Consider the following 15,707-nt stretch of genomic DNA (forward strand, 5'->3'; position numbering starts at 1 on the left):
ATCTGTGCACAGATACTGCATGAACCACTGTATACATCATTAAATTCAGGTTCACAAAGATGCTGTCAATGAGTCAACTACACTAAAGTATTTGTATTTCAGAGTAACAGTATTTATATATTCTGCCTAGTTCTTGCTCTCATTTGCCCTCTTATCACTAGGTTTTTATTTGTTCTTCAAATACCAAAAAGACTTTGTTGGTTTGTTCAGAAAATCAGACAGTGCTCACAAAGCATATTTGCTCACATTTGACATTTTCACAGGATGGGTAACGAAACGGAGGATTCAAGTTGTTACATTCAACAGATGGCACCTAAGTCTGTCACCTTCTGGAAAGAAGTCACAAGTATCCAGCTTCCAAGGCAGTTTCTGGAACAACACAACAGTATACCTGCATCCACAGCACTGCAGGTGGGACCTTACACTTATGTACTTGGGTACTGTGGGCCAAACTGAGGCCTCTAGAAACTTATCCCTCTACTAGGACATTTACTGCCTCAGTTAAATATGCAAGGGCTATATTGTGATGCCTTTACAGCCAAGAGATGTAAAATGTGGCAATATAATGGAGCATGTGGCTATTTTACCTACTCAACATTTACCTGTGTCTAACTAGAAGAGGTCTCTAAAATGCTGCTTTTTAGCAGCTTGAAGGTTGAGAACCACCTGTAAACATTTGCAGAACAGTCTCTTCCTAGAAACAGAGACTCCTAAACAATCAACCTTGAAATTTATCATATATTGTATTATATTTCCAGTGTTATTTACAGATCTTCTTGTTTAGTACCATGAACCAGACATGCTGAAAAGGTAGGATTTGACCTGTCCCCTTTTATATGAAGTACAATAAAAAAGGCACGTGATTATTCACCATAGGAGTTGTGCACCAGTCAATAACTTAAAGCTAAAAAGCTACCCATCAGAGAACTCTCTTTATGAGGCAGTATTGAGATCTCTTTTCAACTCATCACAGAAACATGTCTGCCAATTTCCCTAGGAGAGCTTAGGGAACCCAATTTTCTGCTGTGTTCTGATCTTCACAAGATTTCCAAATCAACAGAAAACTCTTGTTAAGCTTCCCAGGTCATCTACCAGAGCAAGGAAGAGTCAAATAGGGCATGTATGTGTCTGCTTTTCTTTGTCTTGTTTTTTTTTAACTTTGAATGCCCAGCTGTGGAGGACTTGAGAGCCAAGTCAAGTCCAGTTCAGACTAGTCTGCTTGAGGACAAATGCCTTGCAAGATATGGCACACTGAGCAATGGACAACGGCAGGAGAGGCAACTTCTGAGCCCCAGCAGTCAGTGTCGGCCGTGTTTTATCCAGTTTCTAATCATCCATTTTTGCCCCGAACACCTTTGTACAACTAATCTGAGCCCAAAATTTGCATCCTTTGACACTTCCACTTCTAGGCAACGGCCAGTGTCTCTGCTGATGATTGGACCGTTCTGAGGAAAAAAAAAGGAAAGATGGATTAGAAAAGGTGGAAAGACTAGAAGAAAAATATTGCTACATCTGTAAATCCCTAGAAAACCCTATAAAATGCCTGGGAAGTTCTGTACACAAAGTGAGAAAAGTCCCTAGAATGAACTAGAAATTCCAAGGAGAAGTTAGATAATCTGTAGAAACTGCCAAAACAACTGCTTGATAATTGTATATTTGAGAATGGCTAGAAAATTCCGCAGAAAGCACTAGGAAGTCTCTAAAAAGCACTAGAGAATCCCTACAGACCCCAAGATACAGGAAATCCCAGAAACTCTTAAGAATGCCTTTGAAAGTCCTGACAATTATTTTAAAGCCTTATGTCTAAAAATTCCTGGAAAAAAGGCTAGAAAAATCCTATAGAAGTTCTAGAAATAAAAATACCTAGGGACACAAAAAATTTTACATGTATGTTCTTCACACTACAAACATTGAGAATATTCCAAGAAAGGATAATGAAAATTTCCTAGTAATAATACAAGAAACTTCCTGAATAGCACATGATCTATAGAAGATATTTGACTATTTCTGGAAGGCATATGGGGGAGTTCCTCTAAAGGCCTCCTTGTTTTCCATTAAATACCTTCTAGAGCAGCATTCCTCTTCAACTTATTTCTGCAACCTGTCCCTGAACTCTTCTTTACCTGTGTGAAATCCCAGAACCTCTGTGCTGGCCTCAGGACATCTTCACACTTCTTCAGTGTCGGTGTCCTGCCCTTCCCATCATCAACAAGGCATTTTGAGTCGGGCAGGAAGGCTGTGGAGCCCAGTGGCCCCAGCTGCAGGACACCCTCGGAGCTGTAGCGGACAAGCTAGGGAAGAAAGGAAAGGAAGGGAAGTCTTTAACTGCAGCCCTGGGGACCCCAGTGAGAGGACACAAAGTCAACCTGCAGCTGACTTCTCTGCCAGCTTCTGCCCCAAGCACTGGTGAGGAGGATTCCTTTGTCCTGCTGTGTGTTGGAACCTTCCTTGTCTGGCATACTGTGTTCAAGGGCAAAGCCTGGGAAACCTGTTTTACCAAGACAGGTCTCTTGTAGGGCACATTATTCCCTTGTTTCACACCTCTGTTCCCCACTGTTCTCTAACCCCTATTTCACTGCAAAAGGGCACTCAAGAAAGTGAAGTAATCAGTATGTAAATCATACCCACTCAGCAGGAGTTGGTTTAACAAGACACAATGTCAATTTGTCAGTGCACTTTGTTCTTAAGAGCTCTGTTAGGAGCTATTGATAGCAACAAGTCCAATTAGTTTTTGTAAATAAAAAAATCCAACCATGCAACCCGGATCCAAAAATATGAGAGGAAAAAAGAAATCGTGAGGAAAACAGCAGCAAATTTGCTAACGTGCTTCAGGCCTATGTTGTAAAGAATCTCACTCTGGTATTTCAGTTTTGTTTGAGGCTTAAATGTTGTGCAGTTTAGTGAGGTTGTAAATGCTGCTAGCTGTAATTAGAGGCTTCAGGTGAGGGTCATTTATTTTAGAAGGGTTTCTTTAATAAACTTAAGCAGGCACAATCAATGTAAATTTTTACAGGCATCTATATTGTTTTTTAACCTTTCTTTTGTTCTAAGTGATGATTTCACTTGCCTCAAGTCCTTCACAGTAAAATGGCGCTCAAGGAAAACAAAAATCCATATGTAGAAGGTAACATAATGGTCTCTTATAATCTCTGTGTGAAAGAGAAAAGAAATCTGCCTCTTCCAGATCTGCAGTTTGTTTCAACCTGTATTCTAATAAAGCCTCAAAGCCTTACAAGTGGTTTTAGGATGCTCATTTAGAGGGGAAAGGTCCACTGTGTCACACTGCACTGAAATAACTATGATAGCAAAGGAGTCCTCATTTACAAGTTGCAAAAATTTATAAGTAATCCCCTTAATTACTATTACTTCCTACACAGCTAAGGGAGAGCCTATTGAGGGAGATGCCAAAGCACATTAAAATGAAAATGCACCATGTTAATTTGGCAGCAGGCCAGTATATCAAATCAGACACACCTACTTCTCCTTCTGTTTAAATGCAGAATCATTACACCAGCATATTTCACCCTCCTTACACTAGAAGTAGTCAAGTGCAGCACCCAGGTGCCAAAGACTGCAAAATGAAGTCAGGTACATGGCTTGTATGCTGTGAGGCTGGATGCTGCAGGGTAAAGATCTGAGCTACTGAAGAAATGCAGTTATCACCCAGGAAATTCACGGCCTGTCTGGTCTTACTGCTGTTATATGGCTGAAATTACTTAACAAAAAAGGGAAGGAAGGTCAGAAGTGCTGCCATTTATTGGATGTGACTGTCCAGTGCATGAGATATCATTAAGAGTTAATCAAACCCCCTCAAATTGGAGTCTAGCTTTCTACTACCATCCTTATTAACCTCAGAGGAATCATGTTGCGAATAATCGTATCTTGCTGGTAAAAAGAGCATGGTCTGCTTACTCCCAGACCAGATGCCCTTTGACAAAGTATGTGCTCATTTTCCCACCTGCCACCTCTGATTGGAGCAACCATGTGAAGTGCAGGGTTAGAAGAGAGCCTACATCAGAGAAAGCAAAGGGATAACCACATGAGGATGCTCCTTGGTGTAAGCATTGTCATTCTTGAGGCATTGTCAGTATACACTAAATCAACACACATTTTTACTTACAGAGTACAGGGGACATAAGTAGAAAAAGCTCAAGCAAGTATTTCACACTTCTTACACCTAATGAGTACTCAGCAGAGTTCACATGAACTGCGTGGCTGAAACTTCAACTGACCAGGTATGCTTTCACCTTGCAGTCTTTATTATGTCTCTCCAGGTTTCAAAATACCTTCTAGCAACCTGGTTGGCTTTGCCTTATCCAGCTAATCAGCACCACTGTTTATAACGGGCTGCCTGCTCCATAGTATAGGATCAATTTTCCCTGTGGTTTAAGATGAGCAGTATTTTCTGTACTTATATGAAAATGGTCTAAAATAGTCTTGTCTTTAGAATCTCAGTGGCTAGAATTGCATGGGCTCTGCATCACAGTAGCCATGTATTTGAGAAAGACATTGTTATACAGAAGCCTATCAAAGCAGAAAGTACCATCTCTGCATTTGCCTTAGCAGTGGAAGATACATCAACTCTATTACAAACTATCTTCAATACTGGAAGTGGCAGTTGTGTGACAGAACTGAAACAGTTTTACAGATCACATGAGGATGGACCTTCGCTTAGATTTTCTCTTTTATCTGAGAAGAGCTGAAGGATTCACATAAAAGACATTGAAGCGAAGTGCTCTATTAAACACTCCAAGATCTAATCCTGATGCTATCTGCTGTACCCATGATAACATAAGATAGTTCTCCCTTCAACATTCAGAAATCTGAGCAGAATGGAAAAGATGTCAGAGGTTGTTTATCAAAGCCACCATATCTGGTTCAAAAATAGTGAGCGATGCTGCCTGTGGGAGGTGATCCTCCAGGAGCAATGTGATAAGTAAATGCCAGCTTCTAACTGAAGGATTTGACTTCAACAAAATCCATTCCTGCTAATTTCCAGTCAAGTAAAAAAAAAAAAAAAGGCACAAAATAACAGCAGGTAATAGTAGGAAACAGTTACAGGAATGGGTTTGGTAGCTTTCCGCACTAAATTTAACCCTTCTCTCACATTCTTGTTCTCCAAGCAAAAGGAAATCTTTACTGTTTGGCCCTGTGGGTTAAGGTAAGCTGTAAGCTGACACAGAAACTGAAACAGTGAGCTACACAGGCATCAGAAATAACTTAAGTCTCTAGAATACTTGTGATCTGTCTTGTGGTGACAAGTTACCAAACTTCCAGGTTTGTTACAGAATCTCACCTACTGCTTCCTGCAAGTTAAACTTCCTTTTCATCCACCCCACTCTAAGCAATCAGACCAGCTCCCTAGTGTGCCATTCTGGAAAGCCATAGCTCTACCAAGCAAAATGTTAAATACCTGGCCTCAAGCAACAGTTTAAGTAAAGCCTTTCATCTCCTCTTACTCCCATGTGTTTGCATAGCTGCGAGCTCCAGGAATCAGCATGTCGAGAGCTCCCTTCTTTCTTCTTGATCTCAATGCGGAGGGAGTTCTGCTTTCACTGTTGCAGTGCCTGCTCTTTCTCTCAGTGTGAAAGGGAAGAGAGGAGGGCGGAGAAGGAGGCTGTTCACTGGGGCCCTTCTATCCCAAGATGCCATTTTATTAAGTTGTCCTCTTCTTTCACATACCATATAATCAGCTCCACATCACAGCATTCGAGACAGGCTTCGAGACAGTGAGTATTTCCACTGAGGCTGCATACGTGTTCTCAGATGGTTCAAAACCTGCATGTCCTATAACCATTCTAAGAAGCTTCTAGAACACCACATTTCACTTTTTTGGGGGTAGTATCTGCCCCCTCCCCTTAAAACGTCTTTTACAACAGAAGGGTATTATGTAATGCTGTGGATCCATGAGCTTTACAGGTGATTGTACAAGAGAGGCCACATGCAGAGGCAAAACAGTCAAGACCCCCAATATGTTCCCTTGTTTCTGAATTTTCTCTAGCCCTACACTGTTTCTCCCAGCAGTATTTGCAAACAGTTTCTCCTGAAAGGGATTAGACTTAAACTTCAGATCCAACGAACACATATAAAAAGGACACTATTTTTCTGCAAAACGAGTGTTGAAATCAACTTAGACTGATGTCTGGATATTCTCAGCTGTTAGCTTACCCTGACTTAGCTCAGGTCAAATGCATCAGGCTAAACTGATGTAAACTCAGACTAAATGCATTCCAGAGCATCCATAAAAGAGCTTGTCTCTGTTTGAATAAAGAAATTTAAAAGTTGATGTGTCATTGAAAAGATGTGATTTATCATGGTAAAATCTGATCTTGAGAATACACACAGGGAAAAGCATTTTGTTCATGGAGCAGTAACGGCGGGGCGGCTTTATTTTTCACTGGCAGTGCAGGACACCACCATTCAGGGGTGTGCAATGCGCAAGGGAAATAGAAGGGCAAGAAGTACAAGAAAAGAGCATTTTATCACAGATGAACAGTAATCTTACTCCTATTTCAGCTTTCTTTTTCAGTAGAACCATGTGTATGCTAAGAGCACTAAAACTGCTTGCCAGAATTGAAGAATATGAAAACCAAGCATAAAACCAACCATAGCTGAAAAATGAGAGACTTTCACACTGGTAGGATGCATTAAGCACCAGTGATAACCTACCTGGTGTAAACGAGTTCCATGCTTATATTCGTATATATGCAGCAGGCATGTACAACTAACCCAAATCTCAGCTCATTGGGGTAATTCATGCCCTGTGCTTAACATGAAAAATGTCAGAAACTGAAAGCCAAACATAATAGACAATTATGCTCACCCAGGCTGATGAGAAGAGGGGCTTTAAAAATGTTTATTTAATATATTAAAACGCTTGCTGTCAACACCTTTCATGCTATGTGCTTGACTATCCTTGATGAGGGTTTTGTGCAGCTGTGGTTCTCATACTGAATTAATTTTGTGAATTGTGGTGTGAGATGATAGAAGTTTTCCAGCTATGTAATCATTAATTAACTTGGCTGCCTTTGAGTGGCTCCAACCCATGCTTGTCTGTGAAATACTCTGATAGAACATCACCTCTGCCTTCTGCTTGGTATCTGAGGGATAACTTTGTTTTTTCCCCTTTCTTTAAAGGGAAATGGAAAGTGTTGCAGGATGATTTGGTAGATTAACTTTCTGCCTTTCCCATATTTTCATAATTTTCACACACATGGGCTATTTTGGATTTTAAGGGTTTGAGAAGAGTGACTTCCTCTTTTTTATGCGTTTGTACAGTGCAGGTAACAAAAGAGCTCTAGCTTGTGGCTGTAACAGTCTAAAAACAGCTTTTCAGGCTTGTTCAGAACATTCACATATACAGGATACTGAAGACCCGTAGCAGAAGGGAGCCAGAAGAGACTGAATTGGTCACGACCCAACTTCATCTTCTGGAGGAATAAATAATTTGTGTATTGTTATTTGCATCTGAGAAGAGCTGCCCAGTGTCTAGTCTAGGGCTCACAAGTCAAAAAGCTTCTTTTACTAGCCACAAAATTTACATCTTACTAAAAGGAAAATTACGTGTTCCTTAATGGAAAAAATCGGTCAGAGCTGGATGCTGAGAGGTGAACTGCTTTATGCCCCCAAATTTACAAGAGTTAGGTCAGGAGAAGCTAGGCACGTTGTACTTCTTTTCCAGTAAATTCACAGTAACTTATACCCTCATGTATTTTCTTCTGGAAGCCAAAGCATATTGTATAAAACAGGAGTTGTGGAGGCAAACAAGTAGGTTCGGGACTTAAACTGCAAAATAAATTGCAGTCAGAACCAGTTATTTTATTACTCTTCCCAATGCTAGCACGATGATGGGACATCAGATGTTGTAAAGGGACTTTCTGGAAGGACTTGAATTTGCAGCTTTCTGGTCAGAATTAGCATAGAGCAAGAGACTGAACTCTAAGTGCCTTAACATCTCTAACTAGAGTCTTTTTGAGAGGCTCATTTACATCTAATTAAGCAACATTATTTTGTTACCTTACAGAAAGGCTGTTCCTTCTGCTTCTACTAGGAAAGCGTCAGTCAAATGTTCCATAACAATCCTGCCAAGAGTGGATGTTTTGTCAGTAGGAATTACTGACCCTTCTCTCTAATCAGGTGTGACTCCCTCACCAGCTTGCAATTAAGCACTATGGGCAATACTTATATTTTGTGACTCTTGTTATTCCTCCGCGGTGATGGATGAGCCAGGAATCAAATCAATATATGTATGACTGAACTCCAGATAGTTGTTAAGTCTGTGATAAGGTCAGAGTTTATTTACACATGAGAATGTTCATTAACGTGGTTTTGATTCAGACGGTACTTCAAAAGAAACTAGAATTACATTTCAGAGGAAGCTCAAGTCCTGGATTTAAATAATACTCAACTTGTATTTAAAAAACAAGTAACACCACTGTGAGTGTGGGAAGAAGAAATGCAATTTTAGAATCTTCAGACATCTCTGAGAAAATAATAATACACACAGGGACCGGTGAAAAAGAATTCTATGCTAGAAAAGCATCAACTTAAAAGACGTTCCTAATTCCCTTTGAAGCTGATGTTAAATGCATGCTTAACTTTTGCCTATTTGGGGAATCACATCAGCAGCTTGCTAAATAATTTCTGCATATGAACCAATTGGACCAATGAACAGTTAATTTAAAGAGGTACTATTCCTAGAACAAGTCAAGTCATAACAAGAAGAGCTGCTCACTCAGACTGTCTAAATTCATAGATCTGTGGTGGATCTCTCTGTTACTAAAACAAATTATAATGATTCTTCTGTTTTCCTAACTAGCAACATCAGTGTATAGATTCACATGCTGAACAGCCTTGGAAAGGGCACCCAAAAAAACTGGAGTAAAGCCAGTTATTTTCCTTTGCATCTCAGGAATACGCTGCCAACCTCAAATCAAATAAACCAAATTACTTTTTGTTTCTTCTGAAAATTCTTAAAGTTTTCTTACTAATGATGGGATTTTAACCATTTACCTGAGAAGACATTCCATGGCATGGGTAAAGGATTGCTTTGTCATCCTCTTCAGCTCCCTGATCTAAGCAGTAGCCACTAGCTTTGCTGTTACGCACCTGTAACCAGATCAGAAAGAAAACAGTCGTAGCAGAAATTAATCAGTATAATGCAAGTCCAATACAGCTAAATCAGAGCTGCACTACAGCTACTGAAACAATGTAAAAACGTTTTTCTCTGAGAAACACATGCTTATTCTCCAGGTATGACAGGATGCCAATAGTGACTTTACTCCAGGAGAGACACAATTTGGACAACCTGCTGTAGCACCATTCTGTTTGCCCCCACTGCTTGCATATGAACCCATATGAGAACATTCTACTGGAATTGAGAATAAAGTATATGGCTATGTGCAGAAATGACATAAAGCACATCGCTGTGAAAGGATACAGCATTAACTTCTTAAACAAGAAGTTATTTAGACATTTTCAAACAGTCAACAAGTGAATTTGGTTTAGACTGTGAAGTATTTGTCTGGCTAGCCCCATAATACAGAAATAGCTACTGCATGAAGTGTTGGAAAAACCAGTAAGTAATTCTTGATATTACAGTAAAGAAGCATAACAGCGGATCTGATCGGGTTCAACAGTTAAATCTGAGAAGGTTTATTTTATGACTCAGGTACTATAAAGGCTAAAGAAGATGAAGACAGCTTTATGGCACGGCTTTAAAAAATGTGAATTGAGTCACTAGAGAATATATTTTTTACTACTGTTTCAATCTGTTTCACATCTACTCAATACATTTATTTTCCTTTAAACTCACTAAAATCCAGACATATTTTTCCTCCAAGAAAATAAGCAGAAGAGAAAGTATTTAATAACAACTTGATGTCATTTCGGATGAAGCCTCTAATTTTTTCATTGCAGGCATGTAAGACTGAAAGGGAACTATGTCAGTTTATACCAGCTAAATAGCTTGTGTGTTCTATTTTATTACAAGTCTTAACGAATTAGATGCTTGCATCACTTAACCTCCTGTTTGACTCAAGAACCTTCTATGCGACCACTCAACAGAAACAAACTTCTTTTTAGAGACCAGCTTGCTAACCGTCTGGTATAATTGACACAACATTGGCAGAACTGCCAATGTTCCTAACAGTTAACAGCCTTCTAGGAGCTGACAGTTACTAATAGCTCCTGTTGAATTTACTAAATGTCTTTCCTCAGTTACTGCCAGGGATACCTATATTAGGATGCAAAGTGATATTATGCAATAAAACTTACACTTCATATCTGTAGCTGAAGTGTCTGACTTACATGAAGTCAATCAAATGGAACAGAAAGGAAGAATGTCCATTTAGTTGTCTTGTGTGAAAATACACTGCCTTCAGATTTAATTGTAGTTCAAGTAGACAATTAAAAGAAAATTGTAAAAACATTAAGCAGCAGGAGAGCTCCTAGAACTTCACTCCAGTTCACAGTCATGACAGCAGTCCTTACATCACAGGCATGTGATAGATTCAAAGAATTACAGAAGGGATATCTGACTTTGCTACGTACTGGGGTCAAGCGTATGTAGGAGCTTTGATGGGTTCACAGCAGAGGAAGAAATGTTCCAGAGAGCTGAGGTCAACTGAAACATCTACACATTTCCAGCATTTCAGTAAGGTTAAATAACCTATCCACTCATCTGCCTCTGAGTAGGTGTTCCAGGGTCTGACTCAGTACTGGTACCCAAGCGACAATGAAAATACAGAATCTGAGCACAAAGCAGAAAAACTGTTCTTCCTCTGACTTTTTCATGATGAGATAAAGACCTGCCAAATGGTAGCCTCACCTCATAATCTGAGCAAGGGTATGTTGCTTTTTATCCTGAACAAGGAATGCAAACATGATTAATAAAGCGTACGTAATCCTTCAGGTAGTTTGGTAAAACCCAAACAAAGGGTAGTTCTTTACCTAAAAATAATTCAGCAAACTCAACTGTTCTCATTAACTGTAATTATTATAGCTGTCTTAACTGCTGATGTGTTTTTGAGGATGTCTATGGCATCCTATTTGGGAAACAGTTACCCCAAATTTACGTTCTCAGAGCTGCTCCGTTTTAAAGCAAAAACCAAGGAGGTTGTGTATCATCATTACACAATGATACGCCAGCAAGAGGGACAGAGCTTCTCAAAGCCACTCTTAGTGGTGATTAAACGCAAGGGAGGGCATTTCTTTTGCTACTACTGTGCTGACCTGAAATTGCTCTGTACATCCTGATACCCACCACTAAGATGAAAGAACTGCTCTAATGCAACCATGATGTATTTTCAAAGACATACGGTACCTCTCCATAAGTGACTGTATTATTATAAACCCTCATTTCAGGATAGACGTTCTCTAAGTACCACTTAAAACTCCGGCACTGCAGTCGCTGTCGTAGAGCTATTCTTTCAGAAACGTCTCCAAAGTCAACTCCAGGGTTCTACAAAGCAGAGAAAGAATAAAGAAATCTCACTGCATTGACTTTACAGTTGTTTTCTTTACTGAAACCGAATTGGAGTTCATTTTGTATACCAAGCTGTATTTCCTTCTCTTTCTCTTTCCTAAGTAGCAGCTTATCAAACAGCTGCTGTTGAGAGCAGACAATAAATACTAATGAAAGTCAGTGGAAAAAGAAGGATAACGAACAAGCAAAAACCAAACATAAATCAATAAGAATACAATAAGAATGCTGTTACTTACAGCAATTCTAAGTTTTTGCAATCAAACTGAACTCCTTTCCTTTTAGATTCATTAGGAATTTAGGCAGTAATTCTGATCTAAGATATGGCAGCATGATTATGGTTTACTCTAGTAACAGCCTTGGGTATTCACTAACGTAAATGAGATCAGAACAGACCTGTTAAAAACTTCAAAGCAGAGCTGCTCAAAAAGTCATTAAGCTCCATTAAACATTTGCATAGACCAGCATTCAGCTTTTACTGGAAATGAAGCTCATTTGCAGACCTGAGCCATAAAATGCACAAAACCTTGTTTATAATTCTGCTTCAGAATCTAATGCTTGTTTGAATTCAAATCCCATGAAAAATGCAGGCTGGAAGAATCAAATCAGTATGATCAAACCCAGCCATTTAGGAAATGCCAGGTCCTGAGGTAGCGTCTATTGATTTAAACTGGTACAAATCATTACAGTTCAACATTAAGACAGCAAGAATTACCTCATCTAAAAATCTTTCCTGACACTATATGAATCAAGTGGACTGATCCCAGGGACTTGTGCGTGGATCTGGCTGAGGTACATTTCCTCCAGAAAGATTCCTGTACAGTTTACAAATTATGTCTAATGCAGGGTTACAAGACAGCAGCAAATCTTAGCTCAGGGTTTATTAGAATCCCCAACAGATGCTTCATTTTCAGGAGAGAATACAAGTGTAATACTGAACAGGTTTTTCTATTTGCCACATAAAGAGTTTGCTATGCTCACTGCTGTTTGCTGATGCATACTTTGTCATGAGCTCTCTATGCAGCATCCATTCAAATGAATGTTAATTTACGTACTACACTTCAGGCTACGTGGAAGGAGAGCAATTCTTGGAAGCACTCAGCACAATAAATCATTCAATCTAAGATTCCTTTATCACTAAAATTGTCAAGGAATAGATCAGAAGCAGGGGCAAACCAACTACTTGGTTAACTAAACTAAAGCTATGCTGAAGGTTATAGGAATATGATCTTGCAGATGTGTCCAAAGATCATCTGCTGATCAAGACACACATTATGCAGAGATCTTCAGTAACTTGGAAGGAAGTGAGCTGTGGAAAAGATGGTGTGAATTATGAAAAGGTTAATTTGGAGGGGGTTTGGTATGGGAGAAAACATGTATTTTACTTCCCTCCTTTCTGCCCTATTCTAGAACGAGGCAGTACAGAGCCCTATTTGTGGTGCCTTTTCTACAGAGCAGCTATGATAGTGCAGTGCTTACTTCTGTATTAGCTGCAGTCATCACATGCGGGTTACAATGTGATGGCACAAGAATGAGGTGTCCACAGCATTTAGTATGTGGACATATTCTTTATAACCAGGCAATGGGGTTTCTAGTTCTCCTGCAGAAGGTTTTTCTTGTGGCTCATAACAGTACAGTACTTCTTAGTTATCTAGATAGAATGCTACAGTGGAGTAACTCCGTGAACTAACACTCACTTCCTTTTCCGAAAGCTAATGGGGCTATTTTTATAATGCACATTTTATCAATTAATCAATTTATTTTATGGAAAGAAAATGTTCATGTTCAGTACTTCTGCTGACTTTCTGTCTCTTAATGTAGATGTGCCAGGGTTTTTTTAAAAGCACTGTTCTATAGCTCAGCGCAGAAAACTACATCAATGAGTAATCTCAGAGAGATTAAAGGAAATCATGTTTTGGGGGGTAAATGCTTTTTTTAAAATATCTTGTCTTTTCCCAGAATTCATTTGAGATGGCATCAAGCAAACAATTTTACCAAGGTTCTTTTTTCATCTGATTGAAACTGTTTTATCAAGTGGATGCAAACAGGGCCAAAACAGCCCTAAAAACTTAAATGGACGCTGCTGTTCCCCTCCAGCTATCATGGAATTCTTGTGTGGGAAAGAAGTCACGCAGTATTGGCTTTTGTTAAGGCAAAATAATTCTCTGCAACTACCTCTCATGCCAAAAGAAGTCACCAAAGCACATCTTCATAGAGCCCTTGCACAGAGTGTCCCACACTGAACAGCACTGAGTGCAATTTGGACACATGCAAACATCTGACATATTCAGACATCACATGGAGAAGAATGAAACACAGCTCCTTTAGGTACAGGTATTTGCAACACCACAACAAGAATGAACAAAAACTGTATGTAGATCCCAAAGTACATATTTAGTATGCAGATATTTAGGACACAGTCTAAATCCTGTGAAGTCTCTGATAAGACTCCCATGACTTTGATGGACTCTACATCATAACTGAACATTCACAAAGACTTATCTTCCTGTTCTGGTAGGAACATTCCTGTTTCCATGTGCTTCAATCAGCTCTGGACCAGCCCCTCATGCAAGGGTTAACTAAACCACCATTACCTGCAGACTGGAGCATGCTTCTCCTCAGCTGCTCTCCCTGTGCCCCTTCACATGAATAATTTGGATGCAAATACCACTAAAGAATACAGCAGCAGTCAGCTTCCACCTGACTGGGATATAACATCCCTCTCCTCTCCAGGAATTATGCTCAGTGGAAATGTAGCATGTGATATACTTACAGAATAAAGTGATAAATTGAACCTACAGTTTATCTAATATTTATATTACATGGATTCCTAGAGGCCCCCACATGCCATCTACAATTCGTATGCACAGTGAGAAACAGAATGTGTCCACATTGCAACTCGCAGCCTGTAGACAGTAAAACTATTTAATGTGTGATTCTTTTATCACATACTTTGTTTTTTATGCTTGTGAGGTCTATTGAGCCCCACGATGAATGATGATATTTATTTACAGACATTTCCGTAGTCCTCACTGCTGTAGCATATGAACACCTCACAGTTTAATGGCATCCCAAATTAATGACTTCTTCTGAGGAAGCACATAAACCTGGAACATTTTGCTCCAGTTAAATTATAAATCTGTGTCACTGCTCCTGGGTGTACAACAAAACTTACACTGAGGAAGCAAGTTTACATGGCAGAACTCTTCATATTAAGCATGCACCAGCACGGAAGCACTCTTCCCCTTAAGCTAAGCCCACTTGGTACACCTGTAGTAATTATCCTTCACTTCCAAGAGCTAACTAGGAACACCCATCCACATTCCTGCCTGCGGCTGGGAGAGAGCGTGACCTGCACTTACTGCCATGGGGATGTTCCATGCCATGTAAACATGTGACTTGAAGTCATCCATCCAGACCTCAGCAGCCCGCAGGGCGTTGCGCTTTGCATAGTAATCAATGTCGTTGTTGTAGGGCTTCTTTGTGCGTTCAATATGTGCCACGCGTGAACAGGGTAACACCTCCATGCTTCCTCCACATTGCCAGACCTGGGAGAAGAAATAACAATCACATGTTGGGGGGGGTTGGTTTGTTTTCTTCTGTTTCTTTTCAGAGGCTGTATGTAGAGCATTCCTCAGTCAGAGATGGGCACCATCGAACAGCTCAGAACGACCATCCAACTTACCTTTCTCTGGACACACTGACTACAGATGAGTCCGAGGCGAATGCACCTGGCTGTGTTAGGTACACAAATTTACATGTCACAGATATCCAAGTCCTTCCCTATACTGTCACTGTCCTTGAAACCATTAGGCAGAAGACAAATTACAAGGTGGCAACCCCTATCACAGGGACCAATTTAACCTAGTGCTTTTAACTGAAACTTCAAAAAATCAGTTCTATCGTCTGGCTGTCTACGTGGGGATTACTGTGTCTGCTTCTCCAAATCAACAAACAAACTTTTAACAGTTTAAACGTGACTGCCAGAAAAGTCTGAAACACATTTAGCGTACATCAGCATCTCAGATGACCTCTTCCACACCACAGTCTGTTATGTGGGGGTTTAAACACTACCTTTGGGAAATAAAAGGAAACAAATTACCCACATGCACAATACCACCAGAAAAGAAGCACAGAAACACACTTATTTGCTCATTATGGAAACTTAGACTTTGACTGTGAGTCAGTCAATTACTGTTTCCAATCCAGCCACTTAAGGCTTCAC

At 39.9% G+C, this 15,707-nt stretch overlaps 1 protein-coding gene across 1 annotated transcript in view; it reads right to left on the minus strand.

The window, feature by feature from the left end:
* Positions 1-1,298: 1,298 nt before the first annotated feature.
* The window catches only part of GALNT9 (polypeptide N-acetylgalactosaminyltransferase 9), a gene marked incomplete at both ends in the record, with an annotated part of 137,171 nt that continues 122,762 nt past the window's right edge, over positions 1,299-15,707 (minus strand). The window contains 5 exons of the mRNA XM_080628617.1: positions 1,299-1,445; positions 2,124-2,291; positions 9,013-9,108; positions 11,324-11,461; positions 14,845-15,030. Coding sequence (XP_080484743.1) covers positions 1,299-1,445; positions 2,124-2,291; positions 9,013-9,108; positions 11,324-11,461; positions 14,845-15,030 — 735 coding nt within the window. The remainder of the gene's footprint in view (positions 1,446-2,123; positions 2,292-9,012; positions 9,109-11,323; positions 11,462-14,844; positions 15,031-15,707) is intronic.

The sequence above is a fragment of the Psittacula echo genome, assembly GCF_963264785.1.
Source record: "Psittacula echo genome assembly, chromosome: 13".
NCBI classification, from domain to species: Eukaryota; Metazoa; Chordata; class Aves; order Psittaciformes; family Psittacidae; genus Psittacula; species Psittacula echo.